Here is a 19,663-nt window from a genome sequence, read left to right as displayed (position 1 = left end):
CTTTATCTAGCTTCTCCTTTAAATCCATCTGTCATTTGTCTTTCCAGCGTCTGGCTGTTACTGTTTAATTCCCTCGATCAGGAGGAACTCTCACCCTTTAAATGTCTTTGCAGGAGATTGATCAGTTCCATGATCAGAAGCAGCAGCCAGTCTGCTGAGGGGATCAGTGACTGGCAGCTAACACAGAGCTCTGGGCATCAGGAGCTGAATGCAGACTATAGAGGGAGAGCCAATCAGTCTGGGAGGGTGGGGTGGACACATGTAAAAGTTCGACTGCTGAATGTGTTTGAGGTGGGTGGGGAAGTGAGAGAGAGATAGAGAGAGCAGCTGAAGCAGTGATGGGCAGCTGACTCCTCATGCTGCACTTCCCAGGGAGAGGTTACTGAACCTGATACCTTGCAGAAAAGGGGGAGGAAGATTAACCGTGGAGGGGGTGGGGACCGAATCATCTGCCCCTGGTGTTTGAGTGAGGAGAGAGTGATCGGGTGGCTTTTTGTTTTGAAGGCTCCTTTGCCTTCTGCTGCCTTTCCAGTCGGTCCAGAGATGATGGCTTGTACTGAAATGATCACACTGTGTCTGCAGGCAGGAAAACACACCGAGAATAACCCCAGCAGCAGTCACGCAAGTACCGCTGTACCAGTCTTCATCGATGTGAGTATAACTGCGGCACGCAATCTGTATTCGAGCTGAGACCTCGGCGCTGTGTTGGGTTTTGTGCACACCAGCCTGGGGGAAGGAAGTGCGCGGAGTTGCTCTAACCCTCACTGATATTGTCAAAGGCTCGGGACCCCCATCGTTATTCTGTCTGTAAATAAACAGATTCAGGTGCCTCTGCTCTGAGCTGTGTGCCTCGTTGCACTGTTTTGTAAGCTGCAAGACTTTCAGTGAAAGTTACAATCACAGGAGCCCGGGGCAGTCCCCAAATATATTTCCCATCACTGTTCAGAACCCATCTCTGCAGCAGATGGGGACTTAACTCCTGGTCCAGACGGAGGGACACTACCACTGTTCCTCAATGGCCCAGGACCATTCCCAGCATTTACCCCCCCTAATCAAACTGTTCAGTGGTGTTATGACATTTCTGTGAAGCAGGTGGAATTTGACCCTAAGACTCCTGGCTTAGAGGTAGGGACACTACCATGGCACCAAAACAGCCCGGAACAGTTCCCGGGTTTTTTTTTATTCTAATCAAACTGTTCAGAGATGTTACGACATTCCTCTGGAGCAGGTGGGACTTGTCAGTGGGACTCCTGGGCTCAGAGGTAGGGACACTACCACTGCATCGCAAGAGCCCGGAACAGTTCCAAGACTTTTTTTGTATCAGTTGCAAATTTCGCCATCCGCAAGGGTGAGATTTGAACCCGGCACTTAGAACGTTAGGGCAGGCGAAAGTGTGTCCTGCAGATTAGAGTGGTGCTGGAAAAGCACAGCAATGTTTCGGGCAAAAGCCCTTCATCAGGAAATGATGAAATCAGGAAAAGCCATTCATCATTTCCTCCTGAAGGGCTTTTTTCCCAAAACATCGATTTTCCTGTTCCTCGGATGCTGCCTGACCTGCTGTGCTTTTCCAGCACCACGCTAATCTTGACTTAGTACATTAAATCAGTCCAATGACTCTGCTGCCACACCCTGCAACAGTCCCCAAAATTTAGCAACTGATTTTCTTCAGGTACAATTGTTGCTTGGTATTCATAATTCTTTTGGCGTATGTGTGGGTGTGGGGGGGGGGGGGGGGGGGGGTAGGTGAGTGAGGAGTGAAAGTGATTGGTCTCTATCCCCACTCTGCAGTACCAAGGTTAGGTGTTGGGTAAAGTGAGGGGTGATTGTCATTATTTCACCCCATACCCTGTCTCCCTGTGAAGTGGCTGTATTTATGGATATCCTCCACTACTGCCTTTTTTCACGATACTGAGGCATTTTGTCACAGACAGCCTACACTGTGAAAAAGTCTAAAGGCAAGCAATAAGGAATATAGCTCTGACAGTAAGATTTAGCTGTCTCCTGCTAGTGACTCTGGGAACGTTGCCTAGGATTTTTCTTTTTATATTTCCTTCTCTCTCTCTCAAATCAGCTTTCCATCTCTCGGCTCAGAGAGAGGAGCACGTTGGCCTCTGAAATCAATGAGATGGCTGAGCACAAAATCTTGGCTAGACGAAAGTGAGGACTGCAGATGCTGGAGATCAGAGTCAAGATCAGAGTGGTGCTGGAAAAGCACAGCAGGTCAGGCAGCATCCAAGGAGCAGGAAAATCGACATTTTGGGCAAAACCCCTTCAGCAGGAATGCTTTTGCCCAAAACATCGATTTTCCTGCTCCTTGGATGTTGCCTGACCTGCTGTGCTTTTCCAGCACCGCTCTGATCTTGACACAAAATCTTGGCTGACAGGTTTGGAGGGATACGGGCCAGGAGCAGGCAGGTGGGACTAGTTGAGTTTGGGATATTGGTCTGCGTGGACTGTTTGTACTGAAGGGTCTGTTTTTGTGCTGCATGATTGTATGCAGTACAGCACTGTCAGAGGTGCTGGTTTTCGAATCAGACTTGAATTTGCGGAGCCCTGTGCCCGGACTCTCGGGTGGACCAACAGCACCATTGGGAAGCAGAGCAGCGGAACCTTGCCAGCAATCCTGGCCTGTCCTGGTTATTACCGATGCAGCAATGTCAAAGCGAAATCCTGTCAGTATTTGAAACCTGAAAACACCCCAGATCCAGAGGGCAAAACACAGTTAACGTTTCAGGCCCCTGCTTCAGTAAAACAGATTGTTGGGCCATTATCTGCTAGCTGTTTGTGGGATCTTGCTGTGCTCAAATTGCCTGCCGGGCTTCCTTGCATAACAACGTTTGACTCTGTTTCTCCACAAGCACTGCACGGGACTGTAAAATACTTTGTAAGGTCCTTGGGGGAGTGAACAGTGCTACCTAAATGCAGGTCCCCTTTTCTTGATTTGGGAATTAACATTCGTCTTCAGTGCTTCAAGGGAACTGAGAAGGGAAATGGCGTGGGGGTTTGCTCTTCCTGGTTGCTAACCTGGAGTCCCTGCTGGAATTGTGCAGGATGGGACATCGGGCAAAGGCAAGGCTGGGTTTAGCTCCGGTGTCTTTTGCTATTTAGTTGTTTCCCATCTTGGTTCAGACATTGGGCAAAGTGTGCAGGATGGATGTCTGCCCACTCTGTGTAATTCTGATTTCCAGAAAGGAGGTGGGCTCATAATTCTAAACTGCGTTAGCCAGATTCCCAAATAACAGGTGAATCAAGAGTTATGGCGGGGTCAGGCAAATAAGACCTAATCTGATCAGTCACCAGCCAATGGCAGAACAGGACTGGAAGGGCTGAATGGCCTACTCCTGCTCCTCAATCCTATACTATTCTTGTAAACCCTAGCAGGAGCGGGGTGGGAGACGGAAGTTGGGGGATTGCAGGTATAAACCTCTCTGTGTGATTGAGAAAATAAGGAGATGGTTTTCCCATGGAGTGTGAGGCGATGGGACACGTTCATGTGCATCTTCCTGAGGACGGTACAAAACCACCTGTGGGTAAGGCCTGAAGAGAAGCTGCTTGACCCTGGTGGAAAGGGCGGCGGTGTGTGGCATGGACAAATGTCTGAAAAACAAGACATTTAATAGCTAGAACACGCAAAGATGCTGACGATTGGTGGACGAGGGAAAGGTTTGGCTGTATCTGAGTGGTTGAACAGAATAATACACCACAGAGCTCCACCGGTACCTTCTCAAGGGCAACAAATGCTGGTCAAGCCAGCTCTTTATCCTCCCAACCCTGTCAAAACAACATCAAATAGGAAATACCAGTGAGCTGCCTCCAGAACAGGCTGAGCTTCCAGCAGAATCTCCCTGTTCTGTTGGCTCCCCCCAGTACATGGCTGATTGTATGATCCCAGTACTGCACGTGGACAAAGGCAGCATGATAATACAAGGTGGAAGCCTCTCTGCTCTTTAATATCAGATACAGGAACTGAACCAGGCAAACCAGCGACTCAGAGTCTGTGTGACTGGCCATTGGTCTTACCTATAGTGGGTTCCTCATACCTACAGCTCGAGAACAGAATAAAATATCCTATATTGTCACTTATTGTCACCCTGGGTAGCAAGGCTAGGACAGAAGTAACTGCATATTCCTACTGGGGTGAAGTGAACGATGTAAACAAAGAGGTTGTTTATTGATGAAATAAACAAAAAACATTCTTAACACATTGTGAAGACAGATTGAAATGGGTAGTTGCAGGAATTGATCATGAAGTGAATTGTGCCTAATAATTTGAGTTGGTCTCTGTGCCATCTAAACTCATAGTCCTTGCTGAGGTTGTATGGATTAGGTGAATCTCCAGATACACAGGACGTTTTGGGATATGTACGCTGGGCTGGAGAGGAACTTGCAGCGGAAAGGAGAGATTCTCGTTGTTACAGTCCATGTAGGTACCAATAATATTAGGAGGACTATTAAAGAAGTGCTTCAGAGGGAATGTGAGCAGCTTGGGGGCTAAATTACAAAGCAGGACCGACATGGTGATAATCTATGGAGTGGTATAGATGCAATTGACATAGGGTAAGTAAGATTGAAGAGATGAATATATGTCTTAGAGATTAATGTGGGAGAAATGGATTTTGATTCATGTCAGTAGAATGACTGTCCACCGTGGATATTTCATGTCAGTAGACAATAGACAATAGATGCAGGAGTAGGCCATTCTGCCCTTCGAGCCTGCACCGCCATTCAATATGATCATGGCTGATCATTCCTAATTAGTATCCTGTTCCAGCCTTATCTCCATACCCCTTGACTCCACTATCTTTAAGAGCTCTATCCAATTCTTTCTTAAAAGAATCCAGAGACTGGGCCTCCACTGCCCTCTGGGGCAGAGCATTCCACACAGCCACCACTCTCTGTGTGAAGTAGTTTCTCCTCATCTCTGTCCTAAATGGTCTACCCCGTATTTTTAAGTTGTGTCCTCTGGTTCGGCACTCCCCCATCAACGGAAATATGTTCCCTCCTGCCAGAGTGTCCAATCCTTTCATAAGCCTATACGTTTCAATCAGATCCCCTCTCAGTCTTCTAAACTCAAGGGTATACAAGCCCAGTCGCTTCAGTCTTTCCGTGTAAGGCAATCCTGCCATTCCAGGAATTGACCTCGTGAACCTACGCTGCACTCCCTCAATAGCCAGAATGTCTTTCCTCAAATTTGGAGACCAGAACTGTACACAGTACTCCAGGTGTGGTCTCACCAGGGCCCTGTACAGCTGCAGAAGCACCTCTTTGCTTCTATACTCAATCCCTCTTGTTATGAAGGCCAGCATGCTATTAGCCTTCTTCACGACCTGCTGTACCTGCATGCTTGCCTTCATTGACTGGTGTACAAGAACACCCAGATCTCTCTGAACAGCCCCTTTACCTAATTTGATACCATTGAGGTAGTAATCTGCCTTCCTGTTCTTGCCACCAAAGTGGATAACCAGACATTTATCCACATTAAACTGCATCTGCCATGCATCTGCCCACTCACCTAACTTGTCCAGGTCACCCTGTAATCCCCTAACATCCTCATCACATTTCACCCTACCACCTAGCTTTGTGTCATCAGCAAATTTGCTAATGTTATTGCTGATACCATCTTCTATATCATTTACATATATTGTAAAAAGCTGCGGTCCCAGCACGGATCCCTGCGGTACCCCACTGGTCACTGCCTGCCATTTCGAAATGGAGCCGTTAATCACTACCCTTTGTTTCCTATTAGCCAACCAATTCTCTATCCAATCTAGTACTTTGCCCCCAATCCCGTGCGCCCTAATTTTACTCACTAACCTCTTGTGTGGGACTTTATCAAAAGCTTTCTGAAAGTCCAGGTACACTACATCCACTGGATCTCCCTCGTCCATCTTCCGAGTTACATCCTCAAAAAATTCAAGAAGATTAGTCAAGCATGATTTCCCCTTCATAATTCATGGGGCACTGACAAGTAGAGGCTGTCACTTTGGAACAGACTTCACTGGAACTGTTCTAAGACCAGTGATCTGTCAGGTTGTAGAACTAGGTGATAGAGAGTGCTCTAAAATGAGGATTGCAGGAGGTGGAATAATTCGTATGTGAGGAGATGTAATAAAGTAAAGGACCAAGACAAGTCAGAGGGGCGGCAAAATGGTAATAATAATCAGAGTGTGATAGGAATGGACAGTGCTTCTAAACTTAATAGTTCACCAACAGATAAGCCTTGAAGTTGTAAAAAAAAAAATCTGTATCTGAATACATGTAGCATTCATGATAAATCAGATGAATTGACAGCTCAAATACAATACAATGTAGAGCGAATTGTTTCATAGAACATAGAACAATACAGCGCAGTACAGGCCCTTCAACTCTCAATGTTGTGCCGACCTGTGAACTATTCTCAACTCGTCCTCCTACACTATCCCAAAGTCATCCATGTGCTTATCTAAGGATTGTTTAAATCTCCCTAATGTGGCTGAGTTGACTACATTCCACGCCCTTACCACTCTCTGTGTAAAGAACCTGCCTCTGACATCTGTCTTAAATCTATCAGCCCTCAATTTGTAGTTTTGATAGCTATTACTGAGACATAGGTAAAAACAATGACTGCAGATGCTGGAAACCAGAGTCGAGATTAGAGTGGTGCTGGAAAAGCACAGCTGTTCAGGCAGTATCCGAGGAGCAGTAAAATTGACGTTTCGGGCAAAAGCCCTTCATCATGAATATAGGCAGAGTGCCTGAAGGGTGGAGAGATAAGCTCGAGGAGGGGGGGGCGGGGTGGAGAGAAAGTAGCATAGAGTACAATATGTGAGTGGAGGAGGGGATGAAGCTAAAAGCTCAGAGGAGGGTGGAGTGGATAGGCGGAGAAGAAGATAGGCAGGTAGGACAAGTCATGGGGACAGTGCTGAGCTGGAAGTTTGGAACTGGGGTGAGGTGGGGGAAGGGGAAATGAGGAAACTGTTGAAGTCCACATTGATGCCCTGAGGTTTTAAGTGTACCGAGGCGGAAGATGAGGCGTTCTTCCTCCAGGCGTCTGGTGGTGAGGGAGCGGCGGTGAAGGAGGCCCAGGACCTCCATGTCCTCGGCAGAGTGGGAGGGGGAGTTGAAATGTTGGGCCACGGGGCGGTGTGGTTGATTGGTGCGGGTGTCCTGGAGATGTTCCCTGAAGTGCTCTGCTAGGAGGCGCCCAGTCTCCCCAATATAGAGGAGACCGCATCGGGAGCAACGGATACAATAAATGATATTGGTGGATGTGCAGGTGAAACTTTGATGGATGTGGAAGGAGAAAGTGAGGACTGCAGATGCTGGAGATCAGAGCTTAAAGATGTGTTGCTGGAAAAGCGCAGCAGGTCAGGCAGCATCCAAGGAGAAGGAGAATCGACGTTTCTGGCATAAGCCCTTCTTCAGCCCTTCTTCTTGTGGAAGGCTCCTTTAGGGCCTTGGATAGAGGTGAGGGAGGAGGTGTGGGCGTAGGTTTTGCAGTTCCTGCAGTGGCAGGGGAAAGTGCCAGGATTGGAGGGTGGGTTGTAGGGGGGCGTGGACCTGACCAGGTAGTCACGGAGGGAACGGTCTTTGCGGAAGGTGGAAAGGGGTGGGGAGGGAAATATATCCCTGGTGGTGGGGTCTGTTTGGAGGTGGCGGAAATGTCGGTGGATTATTTGGTTTATATGAAGGTTGGGAGGGTGGAAGGTGAGCACCAGGGGCATTCTGTTCTTGTTACGATTGGAGGGGTGGGGTCTGAGGGCGGAGGTGCGGGATGTAGACGAGATTCGTTGGAGGGCATCTTTAACCACGTGGGAAGGGAAATTTCGGTCTCTAAAGAAGGAGGCCATCTGGTGTGTTCTGTGGTGGAACTGGTCCTCCTGGGAGCAGATACGGCGGAGGCAGAGCAATTGGGAATACAGGATGGCATTTTTGCAGGAGGTAGGGTGGGAAGAGGTGTAATCCAGGTAGCTGTGGGAGTCGGTGGGCCATTACTGAGACATGGCTGAACAATGGCAAAGGCTGAATATTCACAAGTCCATAATGTTTCAGAAGGACAGAAAGTGAGGAAAAGACAATGGGGTTGTTCTGTTTATTGAAGATGACATTAGTGGAATAGCAGGAGATGATCTTACTGAATGGCAGTGCAGATACAATAGGCTGAATGGCCTCATTCTGTTCCTGTATCAGATGATCATATCGACGGCTCACAAAGGAAGTTAAAAATACTATCAAACTGATGCAAAGATTAGTAATAGATCAAAAAATTGGACAAAATGTAGAAAATTCAGTAAGGATAGCTAAAATAATAATATTGAGGGAAAAATGGCATTTTAGAGAAAGATTATGACACCGATAAAACAAATAGTCAGAGTTTTTATCAGAATCTCTTAAGGAAAGAATGATGTGGAGATGCCAGTGTTGGACTGGGATGGACAAAGTTAAAAATCACATCACCAGGTTATAATCCAACAGGTTTAATTGGAAGTAGTGAGTAAGGTGTTTGATATGCTTTCCTTTATTGGTCAGAGTATTGAGTACAGGAGTTGGGAGGTCATGTTGCGGCTGTACAGGACATTGCTTAGGCCACTGTTGGAATATTGTGTGTAATTCTGGTCTCCTTCCTATCAGAAAGAAACTTGAAAGGGTTCAGAAAAGATTTACAAGGATGTTGCCAGGGTTGGAGGGTTTGAGCTATGGGGAGAGGCTGGATAGGCTGAGGCTGTTTTCCCTGGAGCATTGGAGGCTGAGGACTGTCTTTATAGAGGTTTATAAAATCATGAGGGAAATGGATAGGATAAACACCAAAGATCTTTTCCCTGAGTGGGGGAATCCAGAACCAGAGGGCATAGGTTTAGGGTGAGAGAGGAAAGATATAAAAGGGACTTAAAGGCACCTTTTTCACACACGGTGCTATGTGTATGGCATGAGCTGCCAGAGGAAGTAGCAGAGGCTGGTGCAATTACAGCATTTAAAAGGCATCTGGATGGGTATATGAATAGGAAAGATTTAGAGGGAAAGGGGCCAAATGGTTTTAACTGGGACTAGATTGGGTTGGGATATCTGGTCAGCATCGACGAGTTGGACAAAGGGTCTGTTTTTGTGCTGTATATCTCTATGACTACAAGCTTTTGGAGCGCTGCTCCTTTATCAAGTAACTAGTGAGGCAGGATCATAAGACACAGAATTTATGATAAAAGATCAAAGTATCAAACAACTGATGCGAAGTATTGAACAATCTAGGTTTGTTCAATACAACGCATCAGTTGTATGGTACTTTGATCTTTTACTATAAATTCTGTATCCTGTGATCCTGCAACTCTCATTACCTGACGAAGGAGCAGTGCTCCGAAAGCCAGTGCTTCCAAATAAACCTGTTGGGCTATAACCTGGTGTTGTCTGATTTTTAACTTTTAAAGGAAGTGAGTAACTAAAATCCTCTACAAAGTCTGTGGAATTAATAGTGGAAAATAATGAAACAGTGGATGCTTTGAATAGATATTTCGTATGAAGTTTCCCAGTAGGAGACTCAGAACAAATCCTAGAACTTATTGTGAATCAGGAGGTGAAAGAGAGGGAGAAATATTAAAAAAAAGGGAGTGAATGCTGAGATAGATACCTTGATAGACTCAAACAGCACAGAGATAGGCCCTTCAGCCCACTTTGTCCATGCCGGCCAGATTTCCTAAACTGAACTAATCCCATTTGCCTACGTTGGCCCATACCTCTCTAAAGCTTTCCTATCCATGTACCTGATCAAACATCTTTAAAATGTTGCAATTGTATCTGCCTTCACCACTTCCTCTGGCACTACCCTCTGTGGGATTTGATTTGATTTGATTTATTATTGTCGCATGTATCGAGATACTGTGAAAAGTACTGTTTTGCATGCTAACCAGATAAATCATACCTTACATAAGTACATCAGAGTAATAGAGCAGAATGCAGAAGATAGCGTTACAGCCCCAGAGAAGGTGCAGAGAGAGGTCAACTCTGTGCGAAGTCTATCCATAAGTTTGATAACAGTGGGGAAGAAGCTATTCTTTAATATATTGGTGTTTTCCAGCTTTTGTATCTTCTGCCTGACGGAAGAAGGTGGAAGAGAGTATTACTGGGTGGGAGGGGTCCTTGTTTATGTTGCCTGCTTTTCCGAGGCATTGGTATTGCCAAGTGTAAATGGAGTCAGTGGGAGAAAGGTTGATGGATTGGGCTGTGTTCACAGCTCTCTGTATTTTCTTCTGTTGTTGGGCAGAGCAGTTGCCGTACCGAGCTGTGATGCATCCAGATAGGGTGCTTTCTATGGTGCAGCTATAAAAATTAGTAAGAGGCATTGTGGATATGCCGAATGTTCTTAGCCTTTTGAGGTGGTAGAGGCATTGGTGTGCTTTCTTGACCGTAGCATCAACATGAGTAGATTATTTATGATATTTACACCTGAAGACATCACCTGTCAGCTCCCTTTTAAGTCTTTCCCTTCTCGACCAAACCCATGCCCTCTAGTTTTCGACACCTCTACCCGAGGGAAAAGACTTTGGCTATTCATCTGCCCCTGTCATGATTTTATAAACCTCTATTAACGTCACTCCCTCAGTCTCCTATGCTCCAGGGAAAAAAGCCCCAGCCTATCTAGCCACTCCTTATAACTCAGACCTTCTAGTCTCGGTAACATCCTTATGAATCTTTTTTGCACCCTTTTCAGTTTTATAAAATCTTTCCTGTAGCAGGGTGACGAGAATTGTATGCAGCAGTTCAGATGTGACCCTCCCAATGCCTTGCACAGCTGTGACATGACTGATTATTAATACAGTTTAAAATTAGCTTATCACAAAGAAAGCATTTTAATCATGGTCTCATTCAACCCCACCGTGAGTATTCTAGTTTAAAATATTAAAAATGACTTTTAAAACTGTATGGAATCATTTGCTGGTTGTGTTAATGTACAACAGTCACTTAGTAAGCCCAGTGATATATGTTTAGAAGCTTTTAAACAGTGTGTTAAGAGCATGTTGTTAAGTGGACAGAAGATCCAGTTGCAAGTCCCACTCCAGGTTTTGTTAGCCTAGGAAGGTGTGTGGATAACATAAACAGGTTGATTACCCAGTGGTCTCACAATTCACACAGGGTTACACACTCCTTCAAAACACCAGCTATTACAGTAAGACTTTTATCTGCTGTCTAGTACCACTCCACAAATGAACAGGAGCTCAGGCAGTGATCAGATAAAAACCTTGCAATGCTTGATAGAAGTGGTTTATCTGGTCTGACCTCTTATGTACATTGAATATTAATTAAATGCTTAAAAACTACCAATAAATTCTTCAGTGTCTCAGCAATTCTCCCTAGGAAGCAATAATGGGACTGAACATGGGAAGTGAAAATGTCACAATACAATATCAAAAGCTCGAGAGGATAATTGAGAATCAAGGTTATATGAAGTAGTCCTGCATTGCATTTAGCTTGTGTTATGCCTGCTGTATGAATTTGGGACTCATTTATAATAGTTGCAAAAGCAACAAAGATGCACTTAAGAAGATTGTGAAATGTGGCACAGATTGATAGAAGATGATTTATCAACGTGGAATTGTAGGCACAGGATCATAGGCCAGTGATTCTCTCAAGGCTGTTCACCATTCATTACACCATCTGTATTTCAACTGGATTTATCCTTTTGTAACCCAAGCCCTAACTCTCAAAGATCAGTCACTCATATTTTCGTCATTTGTTCATGGGATATGAATGTTACTGGTTGGGCAGGCATTTATTGCCCATCGCTAATTGCCCAGAGGGCAGCGAAGAATCAGCCATGTTACTGTGCGTCCGGAGTCACATACAGACCAGACCAGGTAGGGACCATCTACCATGGTGGAATTCGAACCCATGACCGCAGAAGTTTAGCCTGAGTTTCAGGATTCCTGGATTGACCAGGAAAATACGCAGGGGCTTCTTTCTCTCCCTCTGAAATTTTGAGAAAGAATTTCTGGATTATATTGTATTCAGAGGAAATTTCCTCAGGCAGTAAAGGGTGCACTGTTCTCTTCAACATTCAAAGGAATGAAAATAATTACTGATTTAAAAAGGATAGAGGTTTAAATACCATAATTAATTTTACTTTCAAAGCACTTTTAAGTGCACTTTCCTGGTTGTTGATGTGGGTTTTGATTGAGGTATTCGTTTTGATGAACACAACTGGAAGTGAAACAAAGACAGAAATTACTGGAGAAACTCAGCTGGTCTGGCGGCACCTATGGGGAGGAAACAGAGTTAATGTTTCCATTCCAGTGATCAGTGAAGAAGGGTCATAGAGATACACAGCACGGAAACAGACTCTTTTGGTGCAACCCATCCAAACCGACCAGATATCCTAAATTAATCTCGTCCCATTCACTAGCACTTGGCCCATATCCCTCTAAACCCTTCCTATTCACGTACCCATCCAAATGCCTTCTAAATGTTGTAATTGTACCAGCCTCCTCCACTTCCTCTGGCAGCTCATTCCATATGAGCACCACTTTCTGCGTAAGAAAGGTACCCCTTAGGTCCCTTTTATATCTTTGCCCTCTCACTCTAAACCTATGCCTTATTGTTCTGGACTCCCCCACCCTGGGGAAAACACCTTGTCTATTTACTCTATCCATGCTCCTCATGATTTGTGGCACTTGAAAAGTTAAGTCTGCTTTCTGTCCCTGCAGATGCTGCCAGACCTGCTGAGTTTCTCCAGCAGTTTTTGACTTGATGTTGTTGGAAATGAAGGTAAGCCTAGTTGTGATGACAGGTCAATGATCTGCAACAATAGCCCTGTTCTTCTTTCCACAGTTACTTTCTGACTTGCTGAATATTTTCAGTCTCACTTGGGTTTATTTCATCCTGACTCAGTTGCTCCTAACTCTGATAGACTGGAGTAAGTTTCATTCCATCACTCCAACGCATGGCCTAGAACAGTACTTCCCAAAGTCTTGTCCACTATGACCCTGTTTCATGGTTTGAGATTTGGTGTGTCCCCTCAGTGAGAACGAGAGCCTGTTGGAGTGTTGTAACTTGGTCTGGACTTATGCCTTCGACCTATTGGTATCACTGGAGTAGAACAGTGCAGAAGGAGGACATTCAGCCCATCCTATCTGCTTGGGGTGCTGACCCTCACTTTAGGAAACCCTGCTCTAGGAGGACTCTCAAGTAGAATAAAAGAATCTCTACAGTGCAGAAGCAGGCCATCTGGCCCATCAAATCCACATTGACGCTCAGAAGAGCATTGCACCCAGACAGCACAGATCCACCCTATCCTTGTCACCCAGCATTTCCCATGGTTAACCCACCTAGTCTGCACATCCCTGGACACTATGGGCAATTTAGCATGGTCAATCTACCTAACTTTAGTTACCTAAATGGTCAGATTAGAGCTCAGGCTGCAGAGACTTGGCTTGTTTTCTTCCTTATGTACAGAAGCTGAAGGAGTGAGGATTAGAGTGGTGCTGGAAATGCACAACAGGTCAGGCAGCATCTGAGGAGCAGGAAAACCAACGTCAATTTTCCTGCTCCTCGGATGCTGCCTGATCTGCTGTGCTTTTCCGGCACCACTCTAACCTTGACTCTAATCTCCAGCATCTATAGTCCTCACTTTCGCCTAGCTTAAGGAGTGACCTAACTGTTGTGTTAAAGATGATTGATGTAATTGAGAGGGAAAACATATTTCCTCTGGTAACAGGCGTAACTTTAAAGTTATGGCTAGGCCATTCGGAGTATCAGGAATTGCATGTGTGGTGGAGATCTGGAACTCTGGTTTGAAATGGGGGATGTCGATTGAAAATTTCACAACTGAGACTGATCACTTGTTACATGGGCACCAAAGCAAAGGTGGCCACATGGAATGAAGATAGAGTCAGTCCTGATCTAACTGGAACACACTAAAATGAGAGTCTCTCCCCCTCCTGGGCATTATCTTGGAATAAAGAATTGTACATTTAAGACCGAGATGAGGAATTTCTTCTCTCAGAGGGTAGTGAATCTCTGCAGTTCTTTATCACAGAACGCTACTGAGAATGGGACATTCAGTATATTCAAGGCTGAGGTAGACAGATATTTAATCAGTAAGGGGCTCAAGGGGAACAGGCACGAAGTGGAGTTGAGGATTATCAGATTAGTGATAATCTCATTGAATAGCAGACTTGATGGGTTCAATGGCCTACCTCTGCTTCTCTATCTTATGGTTTATTTATCCTATGGGTGAATGGCATTGTCTTAGTGTTTATCTTAGAGCAAATAGGAGAAGTGTAGGTAACCAGACAGGCAAAATCATTCACCTGGACTCACCACATCAACATAGTGGCTACAAGAGCAGGTCAGAGGATAAGAATACTGCAGCGATTCACACACCTCCCTGACTCCCCAAAGCCTGTCCACCATCGACAAGGCACAAGTCAGGAGTGTGATGGAATACTCCCCACTTGCCTGGCTGGGTGCAACCCCAACAACACTCAAGAAGCTTAACCATCCAGCCCCCGCTCGATTGGCACCACATTCACAAGCATCCACTCCGTCCACCACTGACGCTCAGGAGCAGCAGGGTGTAGCATCTGCAAGATGTACAGTGGACATTCACCAAAGATCCTGAGACACAGCCTTCCAAACCCATGACCATTTCCATCTAGAAGGACAGGGGCAACAAATACATGGGAACATCACCACCTGCAAGTTCCTCTCAAAGCCACTCAGTAAGTAAGTTTGCAGATGACATCAAAATTGGAGGGGTAGTGGATAGCAAAGAAGGTTATCTCAGATTACAACAGAATCATGATTAAATGGGCCAATGGGCTGAGAATTGGCAGATGGAATTTAATTTAGATAAATGTACATTTTGGGAAAGCAAATCTTAGCAGGACTTATCCATTTAATGGTAAGGTCCTAGGGAGTGCTGCTGAACGAGAGACCTCGGAGTGCAGGTTCATAGCTACTTGAAAGTGGAGTTGCAGGTAACTATGATAGTGAAGATGGCGTTTGGTATGCTTTCTTTTATTGGTCAGAGTATTGAGTACAGGAGTTGGGAGGTCACATTGTAGCTGTACAGGACATTGGTTTAGGCCACTGTTGGAATATTGCATGCACTTCTGGTCTCCTTCCTAACGGAAGGATGTTGTGAAACTTGAAAGGGTTCAGAAAAGATTTACAAGGATGTTGCCAGGGTTGGAGGATTTGAGCTGTAGAGAGAGGTTGAATGCGCTGGGGCTGTTTTCCCTGGAGTGTTGGAGACTGAGGGTTGACCTTATCGAGGTTTATAAAATCATGAAGGGCATGGATAGGATAAATAGACAAAGTCTTTTCCCTGGGGTGGGGGGAGTCCAAAACTAGAGGGCATAGGTTTAGGGTGAAAGGGGAAACAGGTATATGAATAGGAAGGGTTTGGAGGGATATGGGCAGGTGGGACTAAATTGGGTTGGGATGTCTGGTTGGCATGGACAAGTTGGACTGAAGGGTGTGTTTCTGTGCTGTACATCTCTATGACTCTATGACTATCGTGAGTTGGAAATATACAGCTGTTCTTTCACTGTCGCTGGGTCAGAATTTGGGAACGACCTCCCTAAGGGCATGTGGTCACCCTACAGCATAGGGGCTACAGCAGTTCAAGAAGGCAACTCACCACCACCTTCTCAAAGAGTAACTAGGATGGGCAATAAATACTCACCCAAGCTGCGATGCCCACATCCCACAAAGAAATAAATAAAAAAGAGAGAACCTGAGAATGGGCAAAAACCTTTTGTGCAGTGAATTGTTGTGATCTGGACAATGAATGTTTTAAAAGGGAATTGTAAAACAGGGCAACGGGGAATGGGGCTAATTGGATCGCGTTTTCAAAGACTCCGTTCAAGCACACTGAAGTGATGGGCTTCCCACTGTGCTATATTATACTGGGATTCTATTTGATTAGTTTATTCATCTCACTGCTGTTGTGGTGCAATCATACTGTCGAGAAAATATTTACTCTCCTCTTTGCACATGGAACAGCAGCTGCAACCTGGTCAAAATAGTCCATCGTGTGCGGATTGTTTGGAAGCATTACCGAAAGGACTCGATAGAAAAACAGTCACTTTTCTTTCTCAAGGAAAAGTCATGCATTCAGTGTTATGTAAATGAGTCACCAAGTTAAGTTGTTGAACATTCTTGCCCTTGCGACACCAGTGGGCGTGCTGCTGAGGTGCTGATATTTGTCCCTGAAGGATTAATTAAACCTTCATTTCTGCAAGACTTACTGATGGATCGTGCAGCTCCAATTTACAGCAAATCCTGAACTAAAGCAAAAAGTGAATCAACTTTGTTTGAGAGTAATTTATTCCATTTTAGTTGCGCTGTCAGTGGGGCCCTGTGCCTTTTCATCAATAATTGTCAAACGTTGGCTGTTTGTATGTAGCTGCAGCAGACCTAAGAGTAAGTTAGTCTTCAGGCAAAGTTGGCCTCAGTGGGCAGGCTTGAAGCAAAGTGCACAGATATCATTTGTTCTGCATTTTAAGCTGCCGTTATATTTTTATAGCATATCTGAGCTTTATGTTATTATGCCGTTAAATGGCATGACATGTGGCAGTGTGGGAAATGAGAAAACGAAATAGGTGCAAGCAATTTTCAGTAAAACAAGCAAAGTACAGTACAGGCGGAGGAACTGAGTGACGCAAAACTGAACCATTAGTGTATCATTGTTGATGCGGAGGTGTAATTACAGCGTGACAGCTCTGGAGAAGCGATTTCCATTCTAAATCCAGTTTTGGGTTTTATCTTATATAAATAAAAAGCGAGTACTTAACATTTCTATCGCTCCTTTCATGACTTCAGAACATTCTGAAGCATCTCACAACCAGCAAAATGTTTTATGTTTGAGGGCTCTACTGTCAGTTTGTCACCAATCCTGCTGCACTGGTTCTGAGGACCTGTTCAGTTTGCAGTAGTAGAGGATAAACCATTATTGAATCTTAACAAGAAGTGGCACTTTTTTTAACAAAAGGTTTTTTTTAACATGATACCAGAGGTACAAGTTACATTAAAATAAAATGAACTGAAGATCTGAAACAGAAATTTCTAGAGGAATTCACGATGTGGAGGTGCCAGTGTTGGGGTAGACAAAGTCAGAAGTCACCCAACACCAGGTTATAGTCCAATAGGTTTATTTGAAATCTCCAAAAGCTTGTGATTTCAAATAAATCTGTTGGACAATAATCTGATGTTATGTGACTTCTGACTGGAGGAATTCAGGAACTCTCACACTTCTTCAGAAGGGTCACTGGACTCAAAACATTTCTCCCCACAGATCTGCTAGGTTTTTCCAGCAACTCCTGTTTTTGTAACAAAATACAGTGGCTGGGTCAGGCATAATTAGGAATACTGGGTAAAAACAATAACTGCAGATGCTGGCAAGCAAATAATGGATTATACTATCAAGAGTATTCATGACTCAACCTTAGGTGCCCTTGAGAAGGTGGTGGTGAGCTGCCTTTCTGAAGATTGCTGAATTCCTCCTGAAGTTTCTGTTTCAGATCTTCAGCATCCTCAGTTTGTTTCATTTTAATGTAATTTGTACCTCAGGGAAAAAGAAATCTTGTTGTCAAGACAAGTGTCTCTTTTTAAGACCCAGTAATGATTCAAGGACATCCAACGTGCTGTGAACAAGTGACTTCCAGGATCTGACCCACCGACACTGAAGGATATATTTTCAAATCAAGATGGTGAGTGGTTAGGACGAGAATTTGCGGGCATTACTGTTCCTGTGTATCGTCAATAGTAATTGTGACAACAGAGGAAAATGGCAGCCAGTGTCTGCACAGCAAGATCCCACAAATAATAAATAAATAATTCATTTTTAATGATGTTGGTTGAGGAATAAATATTCAGCAGGACTTCCTTTGAGTTACTGCTGTGGGGTCTTTTTCATTCATCTGAGGAGGGCAGATGGGGCCTCAATTTTGCACATTATCTGAAAGAATACACTGCGGACAGTGCAGCATTTCCTCAGTTCTGCACTGGTGCATCAGCTCAGATTGTATGCTCCAGTCTCTGACATAGGCTTGAAGCCATTATCTCCTGTATCACAGCTGAGAGTGTTACTCAGTGAGCCATGGCTAACAGTAGCAATGGAAATGTTGACAGGAAGGTGTGCTGTTTAATTGTATTATACATTCAGCCTGATGGCAATTTCCCAGACATAGGCTGAAGTCAGCAACAGCTTTGGTTACATTGATAGCATTCAGTTTAATCTTCTCTACTTACAGCACTGTTCATATTTGAAATAGGATCTTGATAGGGTTGAAGCGGAAAAGGTTGTTTCCCTAAGTGGAAGAAAGTAGGACTGAGAGCAAAGAGCATAATCTTAGAATAAAGATTCACCCATTTGAGAGCAATATGGTGCTGGTGGTGGTGGTGGTGGTGGTGGGGGGTCGGGGGTCGGGGCGGGGGGGGATGGCGGGGAGTGGGGAGGGAAATGGAGGGAGGGAGGTTTCTTCTCTCAGAGGATGGTGAATCTGTGGAATTCATTACCACAGAGGATGGTAGATACTGGGACATTAAGTCTATTCAGGGCTGGGATATATGGGTTATTAATCAGTAAGGGAGTCAAAGCAGGAAAGTAGAGTTGAGGATTTTCAGGTCAGCCATGATCTCACTGAAGAGTGTGATAGACTGGATGGGTCGAATGGCTTACTTCTGCTCCCATGTCTTATGGTCTGGTCTCCCTAACTCCTGTCAGTAATTATTGTTCCAGTGCACTCGGTCAGACAGATATTGTACTTTGCCAGCTGATTATTCTTAGCTAGAAAAGCTCCTATACATGTACACATGGATATGTCTAAACTTTGACTCTTGGAAGTCAGGCAAATGTGTGTGTGCAGTCACTATCGAATGATAACAATCCCTGTTTTCAGATGAGCTGTTAAACCCCCATTATCCTCTCAGCTGGTTAGCGAAACTCCCCATGGGCCCAGGCCCCAGAAAAAGAAACAGTGAAATGTTCCAAGGCATAGAATCCCAGTAGTGTGGAAGCAGGTCATTTGGCCCATCAAGTCCATACCGACCTTCCGAAGAATTGTACAAACACTTGTAGTGTTGGGGTGGTGGTGCTAGGTTAGGGGGAGTGGTGGGGGAGGTGGATGCAGAGATGCAGTGTTGTGGAGTAAGAGCAAGTTAGATGAATTGGCCATGTTAAATTGCCCATAGTGTTCAGGGATATGTAGGTTAGTTGGGGAAATGTAAAAGTAATAGGGTAGGGGAATGAGTCATTATGGACTTGTTGGGTCGAATGGCCTGTTTCCACACTGTAGGGAATCTGTGATTCTAATCCAAAAATATGCAGGTCAGGTGGATTGGCCATGCTGAATTGCCCACAGTGTCTAGGGATGCACAGGCAAGTTGGGTTAGCCATGCAGAGTTATAGGGACTGGATAGGGGGCTGGGTTTGGATAGGGTGCGCTTTGGAGGATTGGTGCAGACTCGATGGGCTGAATGGTCTTTTTCAGTACTGTAGAGATTCTATGACTAATTGAGTAGCCCTGGCAACGAGCAAGAACAGTCCTGAACCGACTGCTATCCTTCGGTGCTGTAAGATTCTGTTAACATAAATAATGCATTTCATGGAGCAGAAGTGAAATATTGTGGATTCCAGATGTGCTGAGGTCAGGGGATGTTATATCAAAATTGCAGACGTAATCATTTGATCTGA

General features: G+C 44.8%; 1 protein-coding gene across 1 annotated transcript in view; it reads left to right on the top strand.

Annotated features, from left to right (window-relative positions):
• The first annotated feature begins 290 nt into the window (after positions 1-290).
• LOC140462873 (N-terminal EF-hand calcium-binding protein 1-like) overlaps positions 291-19,663 on the top strand; it is a 137,898-nt gene continuing 118,525 nt past the window's right edge. Inside the window, exon 1 of the mRNA XM_072556285.1 lies at positions 291-651. Coding sequence (XP_072412386.1) covers positions 544-651 — 108 coding nt within the window. The 5' untranslated portion in view covers positions 291-543. The remainder of the gene's footprint in view (positions 652-19,663) is intronic.

Source organism: Chiloscyllium punctatum, chromosome 37, assembly GCF_047496795.1.
Source record: "Chiloscyllium punctatum isolate Juve2018m chromosome 37, sChiPun1.3, whole genome shotgun sequence".
In the NCBI taxonomy this organism is placed as follows: domain Eukaryota; kingdom Metazoa; phylum Chordata; class Chondrichthyes; order Orectolobiformes; family Hemiscylliidae; genus Chiloscyllium; species Chiloscyllium punctatum.
This window is presented reverse-complemented; position numbering and strand designations above follow the sequence as displayed.